The sequence below is a fragment of the Muntiacus reevesi genome, chromosome 3, assembly GCF_963930625.1.
Source record: "Muntiacus reevesi chromosome 3, mMunRee1.1, whole genome shotgun sequence".
NCBI lineage: Eukaryota > Metazoa > Chordata > Mammalia > Artiodactyla > Cervidae > Muntiacus > Muntiacus reevesi.
Genome location: NC_089251.1, coordinates 176,160,067 through 176,180,913, shown reverse-complemented (window position 1 = coordinate 176,180,913; position 20,847 = coordinate 176,160,067). Strand labels below are relative to the sequence as shown.

The 20,847-nt window shown below is 37.4% G+C and overlaps 1 protein-coding gene across 3 annotated transcripts in view; it reads right to left on the bottom strand.

Annotated features, from left to right (window-relative positions):
• SHPRH (SNF2 histone linker PHD RING helicase) overlaps positions 1-20,847 on the bottom strand; it is an 87,228-nt gene that overhangs the window by 42,931 nt on the left and 23,450 nt on the right. For all 3 annotated transcript variants that reach the window (XM_065931191.1, XM_065931192.1, XM_065931193.1), the window contains 8 exons: positions 20,078-20,329; positions 19,218-19,296; positions 14,690-14,853; positions 14,319-14,575; positions 12,716-12,837; positions 8,818-8,906; positions 7,064-7,156; positions 1,340-1,447 (listed from right to left, as the gene is read on the bottom strand). In XM_065931191.1, the coding sequence (XP_065787263.1) occupies positions 1,340-1,447; positions 7,064-7,156; positions 8,818-8,906; positions 12,716-12,837; positions 14,319-14,575; positions 14,690-14,853; positions 19,218-19,296; positions 20,078-20,329 (1,164 nt within the window). The remainder of the gene's footprint in view (positions 1-1,339; positions 1,448-7,063; positions 7,157-8,817; positions 8,907-12,715; positions 12,838-14,318; positions 14,576-14,689; positions 14,854-19,217; positions 19,297-20,077; positions 20,330-20,847) is intronic.

Genomic DNA, 20,847 nt, shown 5'->3' with positions numbered 1-20,847 from the left:
TGACCAAAATACTGGAGCTTCAACTTCAGCATCAGTTCTTCCAGTGAATATTCAGGGTTGATCTGTCTTAAGATTTACTGGTTTATCTCCTTGCTGTCCAAGGGACTTTGACAAGTCTTCTCCAGGACCACAGCTGGAGGGCTTCAATTCTTTGGTGTTCTGTTTTCCTTACAGTCCAGCCCTCACAACCGTACGTGACCACCAGGAAGACCACAGCCTTGACCTCATGGGCCTTTGTTGGCAGGGTAATGTCTCTGCTTTCCAACACACTGTCTACGTTTGTCATCCCTTTCCTGCCAAGAGATATTCGTTTTTGATTTCACAGCTGCAGTTACCAGCCACAGTGATTCTGAAGCCCAAGAAGAGAAAATCTGTCACTGCTTCCACCTTCTCCCCCTCTATTTGCCATGAAGTAATGGGGCTGGATGCCATGACCTTAGTTTTTTACTATTTAGTCATAAGCTGGCTTTTTCACTCTCCTCCTTCACCCTCATCAAGATGCTCTTTAGTTCATTGCTTTCTGCCATTAGAGTGGTATCATCTGCATATCTGAGGTTGTTGAGGTTTCTCCCGCCTATCTTGATTCCAGCTTGTAACTCATCCGGCCTGGCATTTCTCATGATGTGCTCAGCATACAGATTAAAGAAACAGGTGACAGCAGACAGCCCTGTCATACTCCTTTCTCAATCTTGAACCAATCAGTTGTTCCATACAAGGTTCTAACTGTTGCTTCTTGACCTGCACACAGGTTTCTCAGGACAGGTAAGGTGGTCTGGTATGCCCATTTCTCTAAGAGCTTTCCACAGTTTGTCAAGATCCACACAGCTAAAGGCTTTAGTGTAGTTGATGAAACAAAGATAGATGTTTTTCTGAAATTCCCTTGCTTTCTATAAAGTCCAGTGAATGTTGGCAATTTGATCTCTAGTTTCTCTTCCTTTTTGAAACCCAGCTGGACATCTGGAAGTTCTTGGTTCGCATAACGCTGAAGCCTAGTATGCAAGACTTTAAGCATGACCATACTAGCTTGAGAGATGAGTGCAACTGTTTAATGGTTAGCACATTCTTTGGTAGTACCCTTCTTGGGAATTGGGATGAGAACTGACCTTTTCTAGTCCTGTGGCCACTGCTGGGTTTCCAGATTTTCTGGCATAATGAATGCAAATTCTTGATGGCATCATCCTTTAGGGATCTGAATAGTTCTGTGGGAATTCATTGCATCCACTAACTTTATTAATAGCAGTGCTTCTTAAGTCCCACTTGACTTCGCACTCCCGAAAGTCTTTGCACCACCAAAATGTTATGTGAAGACAAATGTAAGTAAGAAAAATTATATACATACCTTTCTCTGGAGATCACGGATAGTCTGCTGCACAGGCAACAAAGCCTGCTGGGCTTCTGCAACCTCTGTGTTACACTTGCTCATATAATGCTCTCGTAGTTGTTTGGCCTGTGTTGAAACAGGAAACAAGTATAAACTTTCACTCCAGGTCAAGAAAATAATCTAGTATGATGTTTCAAGAACAGTGTGCTTATTTTATTTGTTTAAATCTATTTAATTTAAGCACTGAAGTCAAGTATACTATAGAGAATATAAAAGCCATGCTAGAAGTTCCTAATATGTATATTGAAGAGAATAACCTGGAGGACACCTTGACTTACATTTACATGTAAATCAAATAATATAAGAAATTCCAAGGATTTGCTCTCCAAATTTTTATCTAATTTTTTAATTAAAAAAAGGGGGGGGAGGAGGAAAAGCGATAACATTTTAAACTATAAGGCAAAGCAGGTATACATTTTAGAATTTCTTGTCTCATTCAGTTATTATAATTCCTTGGAATTACTTCAGTTTAGAACTAATACTTGAGAATATACACTAACACAAGTTTTGTGAACTGAACTGTGTTCCCTCAAAAGCTGTATGATGAAGTTCTAACACCCAAAGTGACCATATTTACAGACAGGGTCTTTAAGAAAGTGATTGAGTAAATGCACATACATGAGATGATAAGGTTGGAACCCTAATCCAATATGACTAGTGTCCTTAAAAGAAAAGGGAGAGATACCAGGGATGCAAGTGCACAGAGAAAACGCCATGTGAGGACCCAGTGAGAAGGCAGCCATCTGCGAGCCAAAGAGAGAGTCTTTAGGAGTAACCGACCCTGATGACAACTTGCTATCAGACTTCTAACCTTCCCTGATGATTAACGACATTGAGCATCTTTTCATGTGCATGTTGGCCATCCGTATGTCTTCTTTGAAATAATGTCTATTCCTATCCTCTGCCTATTTTTTAATTGCCTGATAACAGGGTAATATCTAAATCCCTGATAAGAGGTCAGCATCTAAAGTATATAGACACAACACATAAAACTCAATATCAAAAAAACAGCCTAATTAAAAAATGGGCAGAAGACCTGCATAGACATTTTCCCAAAGAAGACATAGAGATGGCTAATAAGGCACATGAAAAGATGCTCAAAACCACTAATTATTAGAGAAATATAAATTACAATAGCAATGAGGTATCACCTCACACATGTCATAACGACTCTATCAAAAAGTTTACAAATAACAAGTGTTAGGGATAACATGGAGGAAAAAGAACCCTTGCATACTGTTGGTAGGAATGTAAATTGGTATAGCTACTAAGGAAAACAGTATGGAGAGTCCTCAAAAAACTAAATATAGCACCATATGACTCAGCAATTCCACTCCTGAGTATACAGATGGAAAAACAATGAAAACACTAGTTCAAAAAGATACGTATACTCTGATGTTCAGAGCAGCACTATTTACAATTAACCAAGACAGGATAAAACCCAAGTGCCCATCAACAGAAATGAATGGATAAAGAAGCTGTTGTAAATATTCAGTTATAATCAAAGAAAGAAATTCTGCCATTTGCAGAAACATGGATGGATGCAGAATATCATGCTCAGTGAACAAGGCAGAAAGAGAAACAAATATTTTATATTACTTACACATGGAATTTAAAAAATAAAATGAATATATATGCAAAACAAACACAGACTCATTGATATAGGAAACAAACTACTACTGGTTACCACTGTGGAGATGAAAGGGGACAGGGCAAATCAGGGGGATGAGATACAAACTACTACTACCTCTAAAACAGATGAGCAACAAGCATAGATTGTATAGTAAAGGGGATTATAGCCATTATCCTGCAATAACTTATAATGAAGTATAATCTATAAAAATACTGAATCATTATGCTGTATACTGTATCATAAATTAACTATAATAGTAGTAGTGTTAGTTGATCAGTTGTGTCCGACTCTTTGTAGCCCGATCGACTATAGCCTCCCAGGTTCCTTAGCCCATGGAGTTCTTCAGACAAGAATACTGGAGTGGGTAGCCATTCCCTTCTCCAGGGGATCTTCCCGACCCAGGACTGAATCTGGATGTCCTGCACTGCTGGCAGACTCATTACCATCTGAGCCACCAAGGAAGCCCCATATCAAATCAACCGTACTTCAATTTAAAAAAAGGAGAGACTGTCCTTTCCCTATTGAATAAGAACGATATAAAAAAGATCTTCATGACCCAGATAATCACTACGGTGTTCTCACTCATCTAGAGCCAGACATCCTGGAATGTGAAGTCAAGTGGGCCTTAGGAAGCATCACTACGAACAAAGCTAGTGGAGGTGATGGAATTCCAGTTGAGCTATTTCAAATCCTAAAAGATGATGCTGTGAAAGTGCTGCACTCAATATGCCAGTAAATTTGGAAAACTCAGCAGTGGCCACAGGACTGGAAAAGGTCAATTTTTATTCCAGTCCCAAAGAAAGGCAATGCCAAAGAATTCTCAAACTACCGCACAATTGCACTCATCTCACACGCTAGTAAAATAATGCTAAAAATTCTCCAAGTCAAGCTTCAGCAATATGTGAACCATGAACTTCCAGATGTTCAAGCTGGATTTAGAAAAGGCAAAGGAACCAGAGATCAAATTGCCAACATCCACTGGATCATTGAGAAAGCAAGAGAGGTCCAGAAAAATGACTGCTCTATTGATTATACCAAAGCCTTTGACTGTGTGGATCACAATAAACTGTGGAAAATTCTGAAAGAGATGGGAATACCAGACCACCTGACCTGCCTCCTGATAAATCTGTATGCAGGTCAAGAAGCAATAGTTAGAATTGAACGTGGAACAACAGACTGGTTCCAAATAGGAAAAGGAGTACATCAAGGCTGTATATTGTCACCCTGCTTATTTAACTTATATGCAGAGTACATCATGAGACATGCTGGACTGGATGAAGCACAAGCTGGAATCAAGACTGCCAGGAGAAATAACAATAACCTCAGATATGCAGATGACACCACCCTTATGGCAGAAAGCAAAGAACTAAAGAACCTCTTGATGAAAGTGAAAGAGGAGAGTGAAAAAGTTGGCTTAAAACTCAACATTCAGAAAACTAAGATCATGGCATCTGGTCCCATCACTTCATGGCAAATAGATGGGGAAACAGTGGAAACAGTGGCTGACTTTATTTTTTGGGGCCCCCAAATCACTGCACATGGTGAATGCAGCAATGAAATTAAAAGACACGTGCTCCTTGGAAGAAAAGTTATGACCAACCTAGACTGCATATTAAAAAGCAGAGATATTACTTTGCCAACAAAGGTCCATCTAGTCACAGCTATGGTTTTTCTAGTAGTCATGTATGGATGTGAGAGTTGGACTATAAAGAAAGCTGAGTGCCAAAGAATTGATGCTTTTGAACTGTGGTGTTGGAGAAGACTCTTGAGAGTCCCTTGGACAGCAAGGAGATCCAACCAGTCCATCCTAAAGGAAATCAGTCCTGCTTACTCATTGTAAGGACTGATGCTGAAGCTGAAACTCCAGTACTTTGGCCACCTGATGCAAAGAACTGACTCATTAGAAAAGACCCCAATGCTGGGAAAGATTCAAGGCGGGAGGAGAAGGGATCGACAGAGGATGAGATGGTTGGATGGCATCACCGACTTGATTCACATAAGTTTGAGTAAACTCCAGAAGCTGGTGATGGACAGGGAGGCCTGGTGTGCTGCAGTCCATGGGGTTGCAAAGAGTTGGACATGACTGAGTGACTGAACTGAACTGAATCTTGGTTCTTTTTTATAAATTAACTGACCATGTGTGGGTGGGTTTATTTCTGGGTTCTCTCTGTTCTTTCCCATTGATCTATGTGTCTGCTTTTATATCAACACCATACTCTTTTAAATACTATAGTTTTATAATATAGCTTAAAATCAGGGTGCTTAATGCCTGCAGCTTTGTTCTTCTTTTTCAAGCTAATTTTGGCTATTCAGGATCTTTTCTAGTTCCACACAGATTTTTGGATTGTTTATTCTATTTCTGTGAAAAATACCATTGGAATTTTAATAGGAATTAAACTGAAACTGTATATTGCCTTGAGCCGCATAAACACTTTAACAACAGTAATTCTTCCAGTCCATGAGTGTGAAAAATGAAACTTCTAATGTTTAGGTCACCTTGTCTGTATTTTGTTATGGGAGTCCTAGAAGATTAATACAAAAATGATTCAAAAATTGGGCCCCTTTCAACTTCTCAAAACAAAAAGGATCACGTTATTTGCAAGCAACAGAAACACCGAAAAATTTTATTCTTCTAAGTTTCCACTAGGAAACTTAGGGAAACTCACGTTTGTCCATTTAACTGAAAGACTTAACTGACTCTGGAAACTATTTCATGAATGAAGAAAGGGGATGATCAGAGGCTATGTGGACAGTGGGAGAAAAACTGGAAAGACTACTGAAATGGAAATCCCAATGCTCCACTTAGCAGTGGGATGAGTCATAAGAAATTGCCAATACTAGACAACCTCTGACTTACAACAACAGCAATTTCATGAAGTCACCTGAATACACATCTCTTTTGACTAGCCATTTCATTTTCCTAGGCTTTAGTTACTTCATCTACAAAAAGAGGTGGTGGAAGTGGATGATTTCTAGAATTTCGTCCAGCTTTGAAATATCAAGACTTCATATCATGTGAGAGTTAGGCAAAAGTTATAAAGTGATGTACTTGGAAATACACCTACATAGTATGAACCCTCCACCTCATGATGCAATTTTCCTCTTCCTGTCACGACCTTCCAATTAATATCCATTACAATTCCTTGGCTGTAATTAGCTGGTCATTAGAGCTGTCTACTAATAGATAGGACTGTCTCCCAGAGAACTTCCTGTCACTGAAAACATTTAATAGAGTGACTGATTACATATAAAGATTAGACGCCTGCACTGGGAATAAAATTTCACGTGAAAATTTTCATACACATTTTCACTTGAAAATTTCATACACTTGATGCTAGATTAGTATCTAGCATCTAGCTAGATACATACTTAGAAAATACATACTTACAATTACAAGTAAGTACATACTTACAAAATTTCATTTTTTATCCTCTTAATTTACATAAAGGCTCCATTTACAGGTTCAGTAGTTTTCAAACACATCTACTATCCTTTTGCTTTTAGGTTTGCCATCTTTCTGATCTTTAACGAGACAAAAATTCACTGGGGAATTGGCATAATAAGTGTATTAAAATTATTTTATGTCACTGTTTTTAACAAGAGGCAATATTCATTGCAGAAGGAATTTCTTTGGGAGGACATAAGTTATAGTGAAAATTTGAGTTTATTTATTGCTTTAAATAATACATCGAAGGGTGCAAAAAGTACAAAACTTCATTTTTACTAAACTACACCTTTGGCAGGGTCTGTCATGAAATCAACAGGATTTCCTTTAATTTGTTGTTTGCTCACATCCTGTGCTGTTGGCTACCAGCAGCCACGTCTACAATAAGCAGTTGCCACACAGCTGCAAGAAGATTCTCAGAGAAACCACACAATACAGAGAGTTGCTATTCTGTGCCACCCAAAATCACCACAGCAATGTTTGGAACATCAAAGCAGCAAGGAAACATGATTACCTTTTGATTTCCCAGGATGTATCAATTAGCTGGAACATGAAGTCTGAGAAAAAATTCTTTTATAGGCAGAATGAAAAGAAAAAAAATTACCTCTTCCTCAAGTCTGCCATCTCTGAGGGTAGGAGGTATCCCTGGGTGCTTGGCTGTCAACAATTCCATCAAGTTATGGGTAGCATGAAGTCTCTACAAACACACAAAAGGCAGCAATTACGACAGCCAATGTGGTGGACTCTAAGGGGAGAATCTACTATCATTAAGGCATACAGAACACTAACAATGCATTTAAGACCAAATCACCAAATTCTTTTCCTTTAAAAACAACTTGAATACCAACTTTCTTCAGAGTCAGTTTTACTGAAATTATCTTAATTCATAATGATGTAAATTTTCAGTTAAAACATATGGTCTTATGAAACATGCCTATGTATTTAACAGAATATGTAATATAGGTAACTTCTTCTCTTATACATGCACTTGTCTATATGGGGAAATATGAATATGTTCAGTAAGTCCAGTGAAGCAGAAAGGTAGACTACATAGACTTGATTCCTTTTCTGGAAAATGAGTCTGGATGAGCCTAGCAATTTAAACCAGATAATGAAATACATAAGAAAATAGGGCTGTGACCTGGATCTGTTGAATTTAAGGGCTGAAAAGAGGAGGGGCTGGAGGTGAAGATGGTGTAGAATAAAGGAGAAAACTCCATCTTCAATCTCTGTATTAAATATTAATATAAACCAGCCATCTCACTGTGATATTGGGTCTGTGATTTATTGAGGTTTCTGCTGCTTTCTGCACACGCTGGTGGAATGGACTGGAAGGAACACGTATCTCTCTCTGTCACATTTTGTCCCAACAGAGCAGAGTGGCTCATTTGACTGGACAGAGTTAGACATTCAGTGTGTTATGTTTGGTCAGCAGGCTAGGTTACTCTAACTCAAAGCAAGAACCAGGCTGACTGATGGTTTACTCTTCACTCTCGAACTCAGGCACACTGGACATACCTGTTCACTTTCGTTTTCTTTACTCAGGAGCACAGTATCTTTGCACTTTCTCCTTCTCTCATAAGATAAACACATTTGCTGAAGGTCCAAAACTTTCTATAATCCTCATCCATGCATACATAATATAAGGATACTAGTATTTAATTTTCTCTCTTCTTCCCCCTCCCCCATACACTCCTCCTAACACCTGCTCAGACACAGGTGAACATGAGGTTCCGAGGTCTAGGTTCTGAACAGTAAAAAAGAAGCCTCACCTGGGACTCAAGCCTAAATTCACCAGGATTCATAAAAGGGACCTTATTTATCATTTAGATAGAGAGTCTTGTTTATATGATCCACTGATAGAATCAAGAAGAGGATATTTCACACTTAAGTGTTACAATTCAAATATCCAAATCTCCCTAAAAGACCTCCAAAAACTAAATTAAAAGACCATTGGATAAGTATTATTATTACTTAGTTCCACTGCTGAGTGTAACTCAATTTCTTTTTTTGCTGAATATCATGTAAATAAATATGCTGATGTAAATATGCAAAAGTGATAAAACTGATGCCATTCTTTTGAAATACAAATGTTTTGAGCTGCTTTTCTAATGTAGGTTAGGCTTATCTAGTCAGCCTTGTGGTCAATACTGGCCTAAGTAGACAGCATATTAGTGATTCTCAAACTCTTGGGTCTTTACAAAAAGACATCCTGGGTGCTTGTTAAGAGAACATGAATTCTAAGCTTTATCCCCAGTGACTGTGACTCACTCCACTTGTTACCGTTCGTCCTCTTAAATATTCAGAAAATTTATTTTACAAAGATCAGATAGTTTGAAACTGTTTAGTTTTACTTACTTGCAGTGAATCCGTTTTGAGTTTTTCCTTGTGTTCCTCAGATGAACGCAACACTTCTCTGTATAGTTCTGCTGCCAAAGCATACTCGCCTGGACAATCAAAATATGTTTAAAGAATAAGAAAATCATGTATTTAGCTCTCAAAGTCATCTAAAAACACCTACTGTAAAAACACAGCATTGACTGGAACTCCCTAATTTATTTTTTATGAAAAGGAATTTGAGTTGGTATTAATATGACTGCCCCAGTAAAAAAAGTTTATAGCACTCTTTCTTGGGGGTTAAAATTCCACAGAAATAGAACACCAATCAAATACAATGTTTTAAAATTATGCTAAAAAACAAACTCTAACTTTTAAACTAATGCTTTCTTCTTGTTGAAGTTAATGACTTCCAAGCAGTAGTCATTAGGATGTCTGAAATTAAGGACAAATTTAGGGTACTTACATGTGTTTATAAACAAATATTCAAAGCACTATGACCAATGTACACGTACTTCTCAGAAAAATAATGCACTCTTCTTGATAGGTATTGCTTCTGTTGGTGTTAGGCCAGAATGATTTACAGTTTATAACTACATTTCAAAAATTTAGAATTCTTTCTATTTCTGGTTATATAATTCACAGTTAGTCTAAGAGATTTATGCTTTTTTTTGTTATACCTAAAAAGTAGCTCATATAAATGAAGTCATAAAAAAAGTATAAAAGCACAAGCTGACAAACTATGGCCCATGGGTCTTATCTGACTGCATTTTTGTAGGGTCTACACAGTAAGAGTTTTTTTTTTACATTTTTAATAGTTGAAATAAAAACTAAGATAATACTATTTTGTGACATGTGAAAATTACATGATATTAAATCTAAGGGCCCATGAATAAAGTTTTAGTGGAACTCAGTCATGTGGACTTTACATATTGTCTGTGGCTGCTTTTGTATTAAAATAGCTGCAATTGTGACAACAATAGTTGTCACAAATCTTATGGCTCACAAAGTCTAAAATATTTACTACCTGATTCTTTCAGAAAGTTTCATTAGACTTCAGTGAAGGAGAGGTGAAACATTTTTAATGGCTCTGAATAATGGAGCCTATCTTATTTGCTGCCTGGGGAAAAACTCAAAACCAGTAATTTATACATACAATTAAAATGAAAATCTAACAGTGGCAAAATCATGAAACACAAGGGAGAAAAAGATAAAGAGATGTTCTAGTTTCAGTTTGCTGAGGGAAAAGCTTTTATCCTGATCATTGCATACACTTGCTTATTTTAAACTTTAAACCAGTTTCATTAATATCATGGATTTAAAATTTTGCTCAAAGCCATAATGAATATTTCATATATATGTGTGTGCCTGGTGATTCAGACTGTAAAGAATCTCCCTGCAATGCGGAAGACCTGGGTTTGATCTCTGAGTCAGGAAGATCCCCTGGAGAAGGGAATGGCAACCCAATCTAGTATTCTTGCCTGGAGAATTCCATGGACAGAATAGTCCACGGGGTTGCAAAGAGTCAGACATGACTGAGTGACTAACACACACACTCTCTGTTAAAACTGATTCCATATACATATATTTTATTGTGGTAAAGTATACATAAAATAAAATTTACCATTACAATCATTTTTAAAAGAGTGTAGTCCAACAGCATTAAGTACATTCATATTGCTGCACAAAACACTTGCTTTTATACCACTGCTTTATATCTAGTTCTACCAGTTATTTAATATAAAACTTTCTAAAGCACACATTTTCACAGTTCTTGACAAGTCATCTAATCTCTATTCATTTTTATAAAGCAGATTACTTTCACAATAATAAAGTTGCATTATAATGTAGGAGTAACACAATTATCTTCACACAATGAGCTCTCTTTAGCTTTTCAAAAGACATATGGATTCTATCAATATTTATACTGTCATTTATAAAGAATAATTCATTTAACAATTTTCTCTTTATAATTATTATACTTTTTAAAGAAGGTTCAATGACTAGACTATAATAAAAGCAGATGAAATTGAGCTATTCATTACAATATCTGTTTTCTTTTCACCGCTTAGTTAAAAAAAATGATTTTTTTATAGTGAAAAAATATATATTTTTACATCTGGGAAAGACATAAAAATATCCACATTCAATAAGCTATGCAAATATAAGCCAAATATGGAAATACCCATTCTTTGCCACTTGATGGCACTAAATATATTAACAACTACACAAATTGTACTGGTTTGATACTGCCAAACTAATTTTTTCCAAAAAAACACACGTAGAAATGAAAAATATATGTGATGATCAGGAAAAAAGCTTTCTTTCTCAGAAAACTGAACCTAAAACTTCTATATTATATATAAGAGTGCGTATTTTATGTATATAGTACACAAAATTGAAATAACATCATGTTTTTAACACCATAATCAGTGAGGACCTTAAAATATACACTGTATATTATATATATGTATATTTGCATGTAATATGTGAATCCCTTTAGAGTTTGATATTAATTTTAGATTTCATTTAGAAGTCATCTCTTTACTATCTGGTCTCTAATATTAGAAGAGTTTAAATTATATAAGTTAAATATGTGGTGTTACTTTCAAAAATGTATATTGTTTAATATACTACTATGAATTAAACTAGAAACTAAAAGTAGTTAACCTCCACAGTTAAGTTTATAATTACAATTAAATGAGAACAGACATACCATTTATTAACAGACTTTCTAACAGGAATTCTTTTTAACAATGAGCAATAGTTTCCAGCCACAGACAAATATCTACAGTGAGAATGCAGTGGAAACTCCCTGAAAAGAACAGCGATGCGCCTCCTGCTACATCATAGCGTGGTATTTTGCCACACAGGAGCCAGTCACACACTGATCCTGTCAGAGTGCTACAGTGTTTGGACAACGATCAGATGAATAACCCTCCCCCTAATTCCCATATTGTGCATAATTTCACAGCAGGGGTAAAGAGACAAGTTTGACAAGGAGACTAGAAAAAAGGCCAAGTGAAGAAATTCATTTACTGTTTAAGCTTCTGAGTCATAACAACACAGAATAAAATGAGAAATGCAGTTCATAATCAAGTTGGGAAATCTGAAATTTATTACTGTGACCATTTACAAGTGACATATCACTCAACATCAGAAATTTTTGATGGTGAGTTGCAATCTACTATATAGTATAATATTGAGGTTTACAAATGCCTATTTGATAAAGAAGAGGACATAGTATAAAAAAAAATTAAATATCTGATGTGAAATCAAGAGATCCAGGGCAAATTCTTTGTCACTTTCTAGCTGTAATCTTGAGAAAGCAACTAAGCCTTCTGGACCCATTTTCTCAAAAAAAATAGGGATGGTAATGACTAAACTACTGGGCAATCATGAGGATAAAACAGAATATATATATAGTACTATATATACTATAAAATGCTTATAGAAAAATGATAACTTTTCAGATATAAGGCTAGATTGACACTTATTTTACTGCATTATTTTTAGTACCTAAATCATAACCAGCACACAGCAAATACTCGAATATCTGTTGGGAGATTGAACTTACAAGTGATACTACTTTGTAAGTCAGTGACCAACATTCACTTGAATGTGTCAATTTAACTATTCTGTTTCTAGGCATTTTGGTTGTTTCAGTTTTCACTATTTTGGTTGTTTCCATTGTTCACACAAAAAAACTTCTAAAAGTGGAAATGTTTGGTGAAAGCATATTGAAACTTCTTTTTTTGCAAATGTTCTGTATAATTGCTCTCCATTAAGTTGGACCTATTTCAATTATGATTAATACTGTGTGAAAGTGTCTTTCTGGGGAGACTCTGATTTACATTATAACTAATCTTCCTCATTAAGCATTGAGAAGAATCGAAGATAACAAAGCATCACCTTCTACCTTTAATGATGTGGATGCCTGCTAAGCCATTGAGGGCACAGACTAGCTGCCGATGGGCCTCTTCACATTCAGTGCCACACTTCTTCTGCAGGGATGTCAGCAGCTCCTCCATTGTCATGGTGCTAAAAGAAAAGGCAGGTCATTCAGGACTAGAAAGAAGATTCCAAGTGAGAGAATAACATTACATAAGATCAAGAGTATCAGTCTCTTACAGAGTCCTTGTGATCCTTGATATATGTTTACCTCCATTTTCATCACTATCATTATTAGTTTCCTATTCTAGCAAGCTTTCTTTTGATCCTCTCATTCTTTGACTTTTTCTCACTTCAGTCAATGAAGAGCAGAACTAGAAAAATCTTCCTAAAGTGCAAAGTGGTGGTTGTGATGGTGAAGTCGCTCAGTCATGTCTGACTCTTGCAACCCCAAGGACTGCAGTCCACCAGGCTCCTCTGTCCATGGACTTCTCCAGGCAAGAATACTGGAGTGGGCAGTCATTCCCTTCTTCAGGGGATCTTCCCAGCCCAGGGATTGAAGGCAGATCTCCTGCACTGCAGGCAAATCCTTTACTGTCTGAGCTACCCGGAAGCCCCACAGAGATTCATATATACCTCTTGTGAAATACATCATGTTTTCTTTACCTTATAGAGATCTATAAACTTTGTCTGATGGCTCAGATGGTAAAGAATCTGCCTACAGTGCAGAAGACCTTGTTTGATCCCTGTGAAAGGAAGATCCCCTGGAGAAGACAATGGCAACCCACTCCAGTATTCTTGCCTGGAGGATCCCATGGAGAGAGGAGCCTATCAGGCTACAGTCCATGGGTTGCAGAGTCAGACTTCACTTCGTGACTAACACTTTCACTTTACACTTTCACTAATCTTTGTCATTGCCTTTAGTTACATACAAACTGCTCAAAGGCAAGGATAAGAGTCAAATTCCTCTTTATATTTCTTATAGCACCTGAAAGGATACCTTTTTAATATCAAGGGCTTAAAAAAAAAAAAGAGGCTAGTTCCTATCACAGTTTGATGAACAAATTTTCTGGGACAACAGAGTACTGAAAGGAATAATCAAGGAATATAGCTAGTATAATTATAAAGAAAATATTTAATAGGAATCTAATTCACCTAATTCCCTGATGTCAGAACCAAAAAATATAACGCAAAATGAACAATTTCATATCTGGAGTGCAGGAGAAGACAAATAAACAAAAGCCCAAAAAACAATAAAACCTTTCAACAGTCCTAAAAAAATGTTCAAAACCATGAAAATAATTTTGATGTGATTCTCTTTCACAAATGGGGTTCCATATTGAAGAAAAATCACCACACTGCTAAAAACAGATGACAACTCAATTCTAAGACCCTGAATGAAACTGTGTGCTAGGAAGCTAATTGTTTTAATACTGTCTATGCACGCATGCAAGCTAAGTTGCTTCAGTCGTGTCTGACTCTGTGCGACCCTATGGACAGCAGCCCACGAGGCTCTTCTGTCCATGGGATTCTCTAGGCAAGAATACTGGAGTGGGTTGCCATCTCCTTCCCCAGTAATGTCTATTACTACTCTATTATCTCTTATGGTATAAGAAAACTGATAATAAAACCTTTTTTGGAGTGGCAAGAACTCGCCACGAACTGCCTGTGGGTGGCAACAGGCCTGCCGGAGCCTCAGCAAGGGATACAGGATGGAGGTGACAGTCCTTCTGTCCAGGCTGCTGAGCCTCAGAGCCCAGTCGGAAATCTTCCTGAGTTTTACCACTGCATCCTGGCAGCAAACCTCATGCTGACGGTGATAGAAATGTCTTTCCACTGGAGAAAAGTGAAGCCAGTGGGTTTCTTCTGTCTGTGGGGGTATCTGGATCTAAACAGAGGAGGAAAAAAATAGTCACCTGGAAGTTTAACTTTTCACCCCAACTCTGCTTCTTCTTAAATTTTTTCCTAATACTCTTAATCAATAAATACTTATCCTACTGACTTGGTCAATCACATCTTTCTTTGCAGACCTCCACATTATCTTGGCAATAAAGCTGTAGAGGAAATGAGGATTCTTCTTGCAATAAGGACGATAGAGAAGTCGAACCCACCAGTGTTTGACACAGTAAGGTTCAACACCGAGAAATACCACTAACCCGAAAAGATCTGAAAAGAAAGAAAAAAAGCACGTTGAGAATACAGATAGTCTCTGACTTATGATGGTTTAACTTAAAATTTTTGACTTTACCATGGAGCAAAACAAATGTTGTTAATAAATAAATCATCAAATCTGATTTATCTCTATCACTCTAGCAGAGTGACTGTTAACTGGGGTGGAAGTGTATGATTTTGCCCACTGGGGACATTTGGCAATGATTGGAGAAAACTGTGGGTGTCACACTGCAAGAACACTACCAGCATCAGGCGTGTAAAAGCTCAATATCCAAAATACCCAGAACAGCTCCTAATAAAAATGAATTATCTGACTCAAAATGTTAATGGGGCTAAGGTGGAGAAACCATGGTCTAACACAAAAAGAAAACAAATGAGACTTCTACTTCCAAATACAACATAGTAACTCAGCTGAAGAAGCTGAAGTTGAACGGTTCTATGAAGACCTACAAGACCTTTTAGAACTAACACCCAAAAAAGGTGTCTGACTGGAATGCAAAAGTAGGAAGTCAAAAAGCACCTGGAATAACAGGCCAATTTGGCCTTAGGGTACTGAATGAGGCAAGGCAAAGGCTAACAGAGTTTTGCCAAGGGAACGCACTGGTCATAGCAAACACCCTCTTTCAACAACACAAGAGGAGACTCTACACACCAGATGGCCAACACCGAAATCAGACTGATTATATTCTTTGCAGCCACAGATGGAGAAGATCTATACACTCAGCAAAAACAAGACTGGGAGCTGACTGTGGCTCAGATCATGAACTCCTTATTGCCAAATTCAGACTTAAATTGAAGAAAGTGGGGAAAACCACTAGACCATTCAGGTATGACCTAAATTAAATCCCTTATGATTATACAGTGGCAGTGAGAAATAGATTTAAGGGACTAGATCTGATAGACAGAGTGCCTGAAGAACTATGGACCAAGATTTGTGACACTGTACAGGAGACAGGGAGCAAGACCATCCCCAAGAAAAAGAAATGCAAAAAAGCAAAATGACTGTCTGAGAAGGCCTTACAAATAGCTGTGAAAAGAAGTGAAAAGCAAAAGAGAAAAGGAAAGATACACCCATTTGCATGCAGAGTTCCAAAGAATATCAAGGAGAGATAAGAAAGCGTTCCTCAGTGATCAGTGCAAAGAAATAGAGGAAAATAATAGAATGGGAAAGACTAGAGATCTCTTCAAGAAAATTAGAGATACCATGGGAACATTTCGTGCAAAGATGGGCTCAATAAAAGACAGAAATGGAATGGACCTAACAGAAGCAGAAGATATTAAGAAGAGGTGGCAAGAATACACAGAACTGTACAAAAAATATCTTCATGACCCAGATGATCACGATGGTGTGATCACTCACCTAGAACCAGACATCCTGGGATGTGAAGTCAACGGGGCCTTAGGAAGCATTACTATGAACAAAGCTAGTGGAGGTGATGGAATTCCAGTTGAGTTATTTCAAATTAAGATGATGCTGTGAAAGAGCTGTACTCAATATGCCAGCAAATTTGGAAAACTCAGCAGTGGCTACAGGACTGGAAAAGGTCAGTTTTCATTCCAGGCCCAAAAAGGCAATGCCAAAGAATGCTCAAGCTACTGCACAATTGCATTCATCTCACACGCTAGCAAAGTAATGCTCAAAATTCTCCAAGCCAGGCTTCAGCAATACATGAACCGTGAACTTCCAGATGTTCAAGCTAGATTTAGAAAAGGCCGTGGAATCAAAGATCAAATTGCCAACATCCGCTAGCTCATCAAAAAAGCAAGAGAGTCCCAGGAAAACATCTATTTCTGCTTTATTGACTATGCCAAACCCATTGAGTGCGTGGATCACAATAAACTGTGGAAAATTCTGAAAGAGATGGGAATACCAGACTACATCACCTGCCTCTTGAGAAATCTGTACGCAGGTCAGGAAGCAACAGTTAGAACTGGACATGGAACAGCAGACTGGTTCCAAATAGGAAAAGGGGTACATTAAGGCTGTATATTGTCACCCTGCTTATTTAACTTCTTCTATGCAGAGTACATCATGAGAAACGCTGGGCTGGAAGAAGCACAAGCTGGAATCAAGATTGCTGGGAGAAATATCAATAACCTCAGATATGCAGATGACACCACCCTTATGGCAGAAAGGGAAGAAGAACTAAAGAGCCTCTTGATGAAAGTGAAAGAGGAGAGAGAAAAAGTTGGCTTAAAGCTCAGTATTCAGAAAACTAAGATCATGGCATCCAGTCCCATCACTTCACGGTAAACAGATGGGGAACAATGAAAACAGTGGCTGACTTTATTTTTTGGGGCTCCAAAACCACTGCAGATGGTGATTGCAGCCATGAAATTAAAAGACACTCCTTGGAAGCAAAGTTATGACCAACCAACATAGCATATTAAAAAGCAGAGACATTACTTTGCCAACAAAGGTCCATCTAGTCACAGCTATGGTTTTTCCAGTAGTCATGTATGGATGTGAGAGTTGGACTATAAAGAAAGCTGAGCACCCAAGAATTGATGCTTTTGAACTGTGGTGTTGGAGAAGACTCTTAAGAGTCCCTTGGACTGCAAGGAGATCCAACCAGTCCATCCTGAAGGAGATCAGTCCTGGGTGTTCACTGGAAGGACTGATGTTGAAGCTGAAACTCCAATACTTTTGGCCACCTGATGCGAAGAGCTGACTCATTTGAAAATACCCTGATGCTGGGAAAGATTGAGGGCAGGATTTAGGGGATGACACAGGATGAGATGGTTGGATGGCATCATCGACTCAATGGATGGCATCACCGACTCAATGGACATGAGTTTGGGTAAACTTCGGGAGATGGTAATAGACTTGGAGGCCTGGCGTGCTGTAGTCCCTGGTGTTGCAAAGAGTTGGATATGACTGAGGCACTGAACTGAACTGACATCAGGCTAACATTCCCACTGCAGTTAAACACACAAAAAAAACAAAAAACCAGACACTTTATAAGAGTGATAACATTAAAGATATCAGAGAATCATGGAAGCAAAGATGAAAAATAAACTAAATTTCCAGACATTCAGGAAAGGCTATTTTTTAAGGTAACTTAGACATGAGAAAACTTTGGGCGTCATTATGTTGATTGTGGAAATAAACTCACTGGTAAATATATATGTCAAAAGTTTACAAATTTTATGTTTTAAATATTTATAGTTTCATTATATGTCATTCATACCTCAATAAAGCTGTTTAAAAAATTAATCAAAAATTTGTTAAAGGGTGCCAGATGCTCAAAACATCTGCCAACATCTTATTTATCCCACATTAAGTACCCAGGGAACTGCAGAATTACTGCTCATATTCTTTTAAGATTAAAATGAGAATAAAGTAACTGTGATAGGCATTTTCTCTATACTTTCTTAGCTAACTTGTGAGTTCAATGAGATCTTATTAACACCTAAATATCAACATATTGGACAGTTTCCAATGTAAGAGGAGACCACTTAATTTGGCCTTTTAATTAGCCTCATATTATTCTACAAATATGTATCTTATTGTAACTTACTAAAATTACACAGGTATTTAAATATATACTTAAACATCTTCATAAAAACCTCTTTTTCCCCTAAAAGTAATCATTAAAAAAATAGTGTTTCTCAGGTCACTGTAATAGATGTTGATATTTTTACTTTAGCAGAATGGTAAGTTACCCTGCTAAGAACAAATGATACATGAAAATCTGAATTTTCAATAATGATAGGTTTTGAAGATGAATATCTGCCATTGGACTAAGGATATTTATATTTTTATAGTTAAAACTCATTTCAGTGACAGTTTTTCAAGAAATTTATTATGTAAACCAACATTACTTATTTAAACTTTTAGTCTCAAATATTTGCAACTTGGACAAAAGTTTTAAAAATGTTGCCTATGTTCTATGGAAAAAATTAGTTATATGAATGAGACTGATGCAGAAGCATCAGTTAAAATGTGTGAGTGGGAAGTCCTTATCTTTATAGACACAGCCAAGTGAAACTAATTCCTTTTTCTTCTCTCTTTCCCTCTTTCTTTCTTGTCAGGCTCTCCCTGTTTTCTACTCCCCATTTTGGAACTTTGAGTTCAATTCAGACCTGTATCTACAGTGTTCAGGCAGGTACAGTAACTGCTCAAATCAGGACAGTAGGACTACTCACTACATATCTGTTTTCATATCTATATATAAACAAAAAGCACTTGATTCCATTTAAAAAGGTAGATGTCTGAAACTATTTGGATCAAATATAAATATCTTTTAATATATGCATAATCACTTAAGGATTTCAGCAAAAGTTAAGTAATACTTTTTGCTCAAAAAATTTAAGTTTTTCAAATAAATGCAATATGTGAGGAAACCATCCATCACCTTCCAATCCTCTCTGTACCGGAGTGCCACTGATGCACCAGCGGTTAATCCCACTCAAGCGCTGAGCCATTTCTGCAGCCTGATGGGAGAGAATGAAAAGAGACACACAAGAAAAATGCAAAAGGATTGTGTTTACTTATGAAAACAGCTCTCAAACCCAGGCCTCAGGTCAGATGCATTTGCCCTTACAGAATAGTTATCACACTAAATACTGAACATCATATTCAATGGGCTATCTTCTAGTTTGGGGCTCTTATTAGCAGAAGACTGCCATGTGTCCTTTCAAAGAGGAAAGGAAGTGCATGTATGGGCAGAATGAAAATGCACCAACTGACTGACACATTCCCTGGACCACCCCATCCTCCAGATGAAAAGAACCACTGTGCTAATAGGCATGACTCATAAATTCAGTTCAGGTCACAGACTGGGCAAAGAAGACAGAATAAAGACATACAATGAAGTCTGAATAAAAGTTTTTCCTCTAGCATTTTTCCATTACCATTTGGTCTCTGGTAAAAAGCTGTCAGTTACCAGAGCCTGTATGGTGAGCACTCCATGTAGCAGAAATGCTGATAAAAGTCCCTAAGTAGAGTTTACTTAGATCTACATCACATAAAAACTACCATCTTGTTCAAATAAAAATGAACTTTTCATATAGAGCAATGATTCCGAGTACCAAATAATTCCTAAGGATTATACAGCTCACACACAAGAGAAAGCAAATGCAGAGTGTGCAAAGGCAAACTTTTGGCAAACGTCAGTACTTGTGGGTTAAACTACACGTAAACTACTAAATTTCCTATGAACAGTTTCCTCCAGTCTCTTCCCCAGCCCTCAAGCGATTCTGCAGAAATTCTCACTTTTACAGCAGGACATTCGACCATCTGAGCTTCATCAAGGCAGATTCTCCACCATTCCACAGCTACAAGAGGACTGGGAATAGCCATGTAGCGCTTCTGGTTCCTTAAGCGACGCCCATCCTCACTGTTGCTGTGTGGGATGTCTACATAGTTCAGTTCTGAACGGAGGACATCGTAAGTAATGATGACTATATCCTGTTCTGCCAAAAAATGAGGCTGTAAAAAACCATCTTTCTTCACTCCTTGATATACCTAGGATATAATCACAGACATTCATTTATACCCTTACCAAGCCCTTTCTGTTTATAACCAAGCATCCTATAAGATACATCCCAGACCTATTTAGAGAAAGATGCATTTTAGTGTGGAAGACTAAAAACATAAGCAATGGAAAAGGAACTGTAACAGAAGTAAATGCGATAGCATCACAGTGGAGACCAATTTTATGACTAAGAAGGTAAATTCAGAGAGGAATTCAAATTTGCAGTAGATCTTGAAGTACACTCTGGAATTTTCATGGGTGGAAGAAAGGGGAAAAGGTAGGTGGGTAGATGGAATCAATAGTCTGTGCAAAAGCACAATGCTGTGAGAAAGTAGAACAATAAGAGCTATTATTTACTGAATGCCTTTTAAGTTTTAGCACTGCAAAGTTTTATCTCCCACCTTTAACAACAACTCTGTTAGTTGCTGTTATTCCTATTTCACACATAGGAAACATGAAGTGACTTACTCAAAACCAGTAGAGTCAAGATACAAACCAAGGTTTGCCC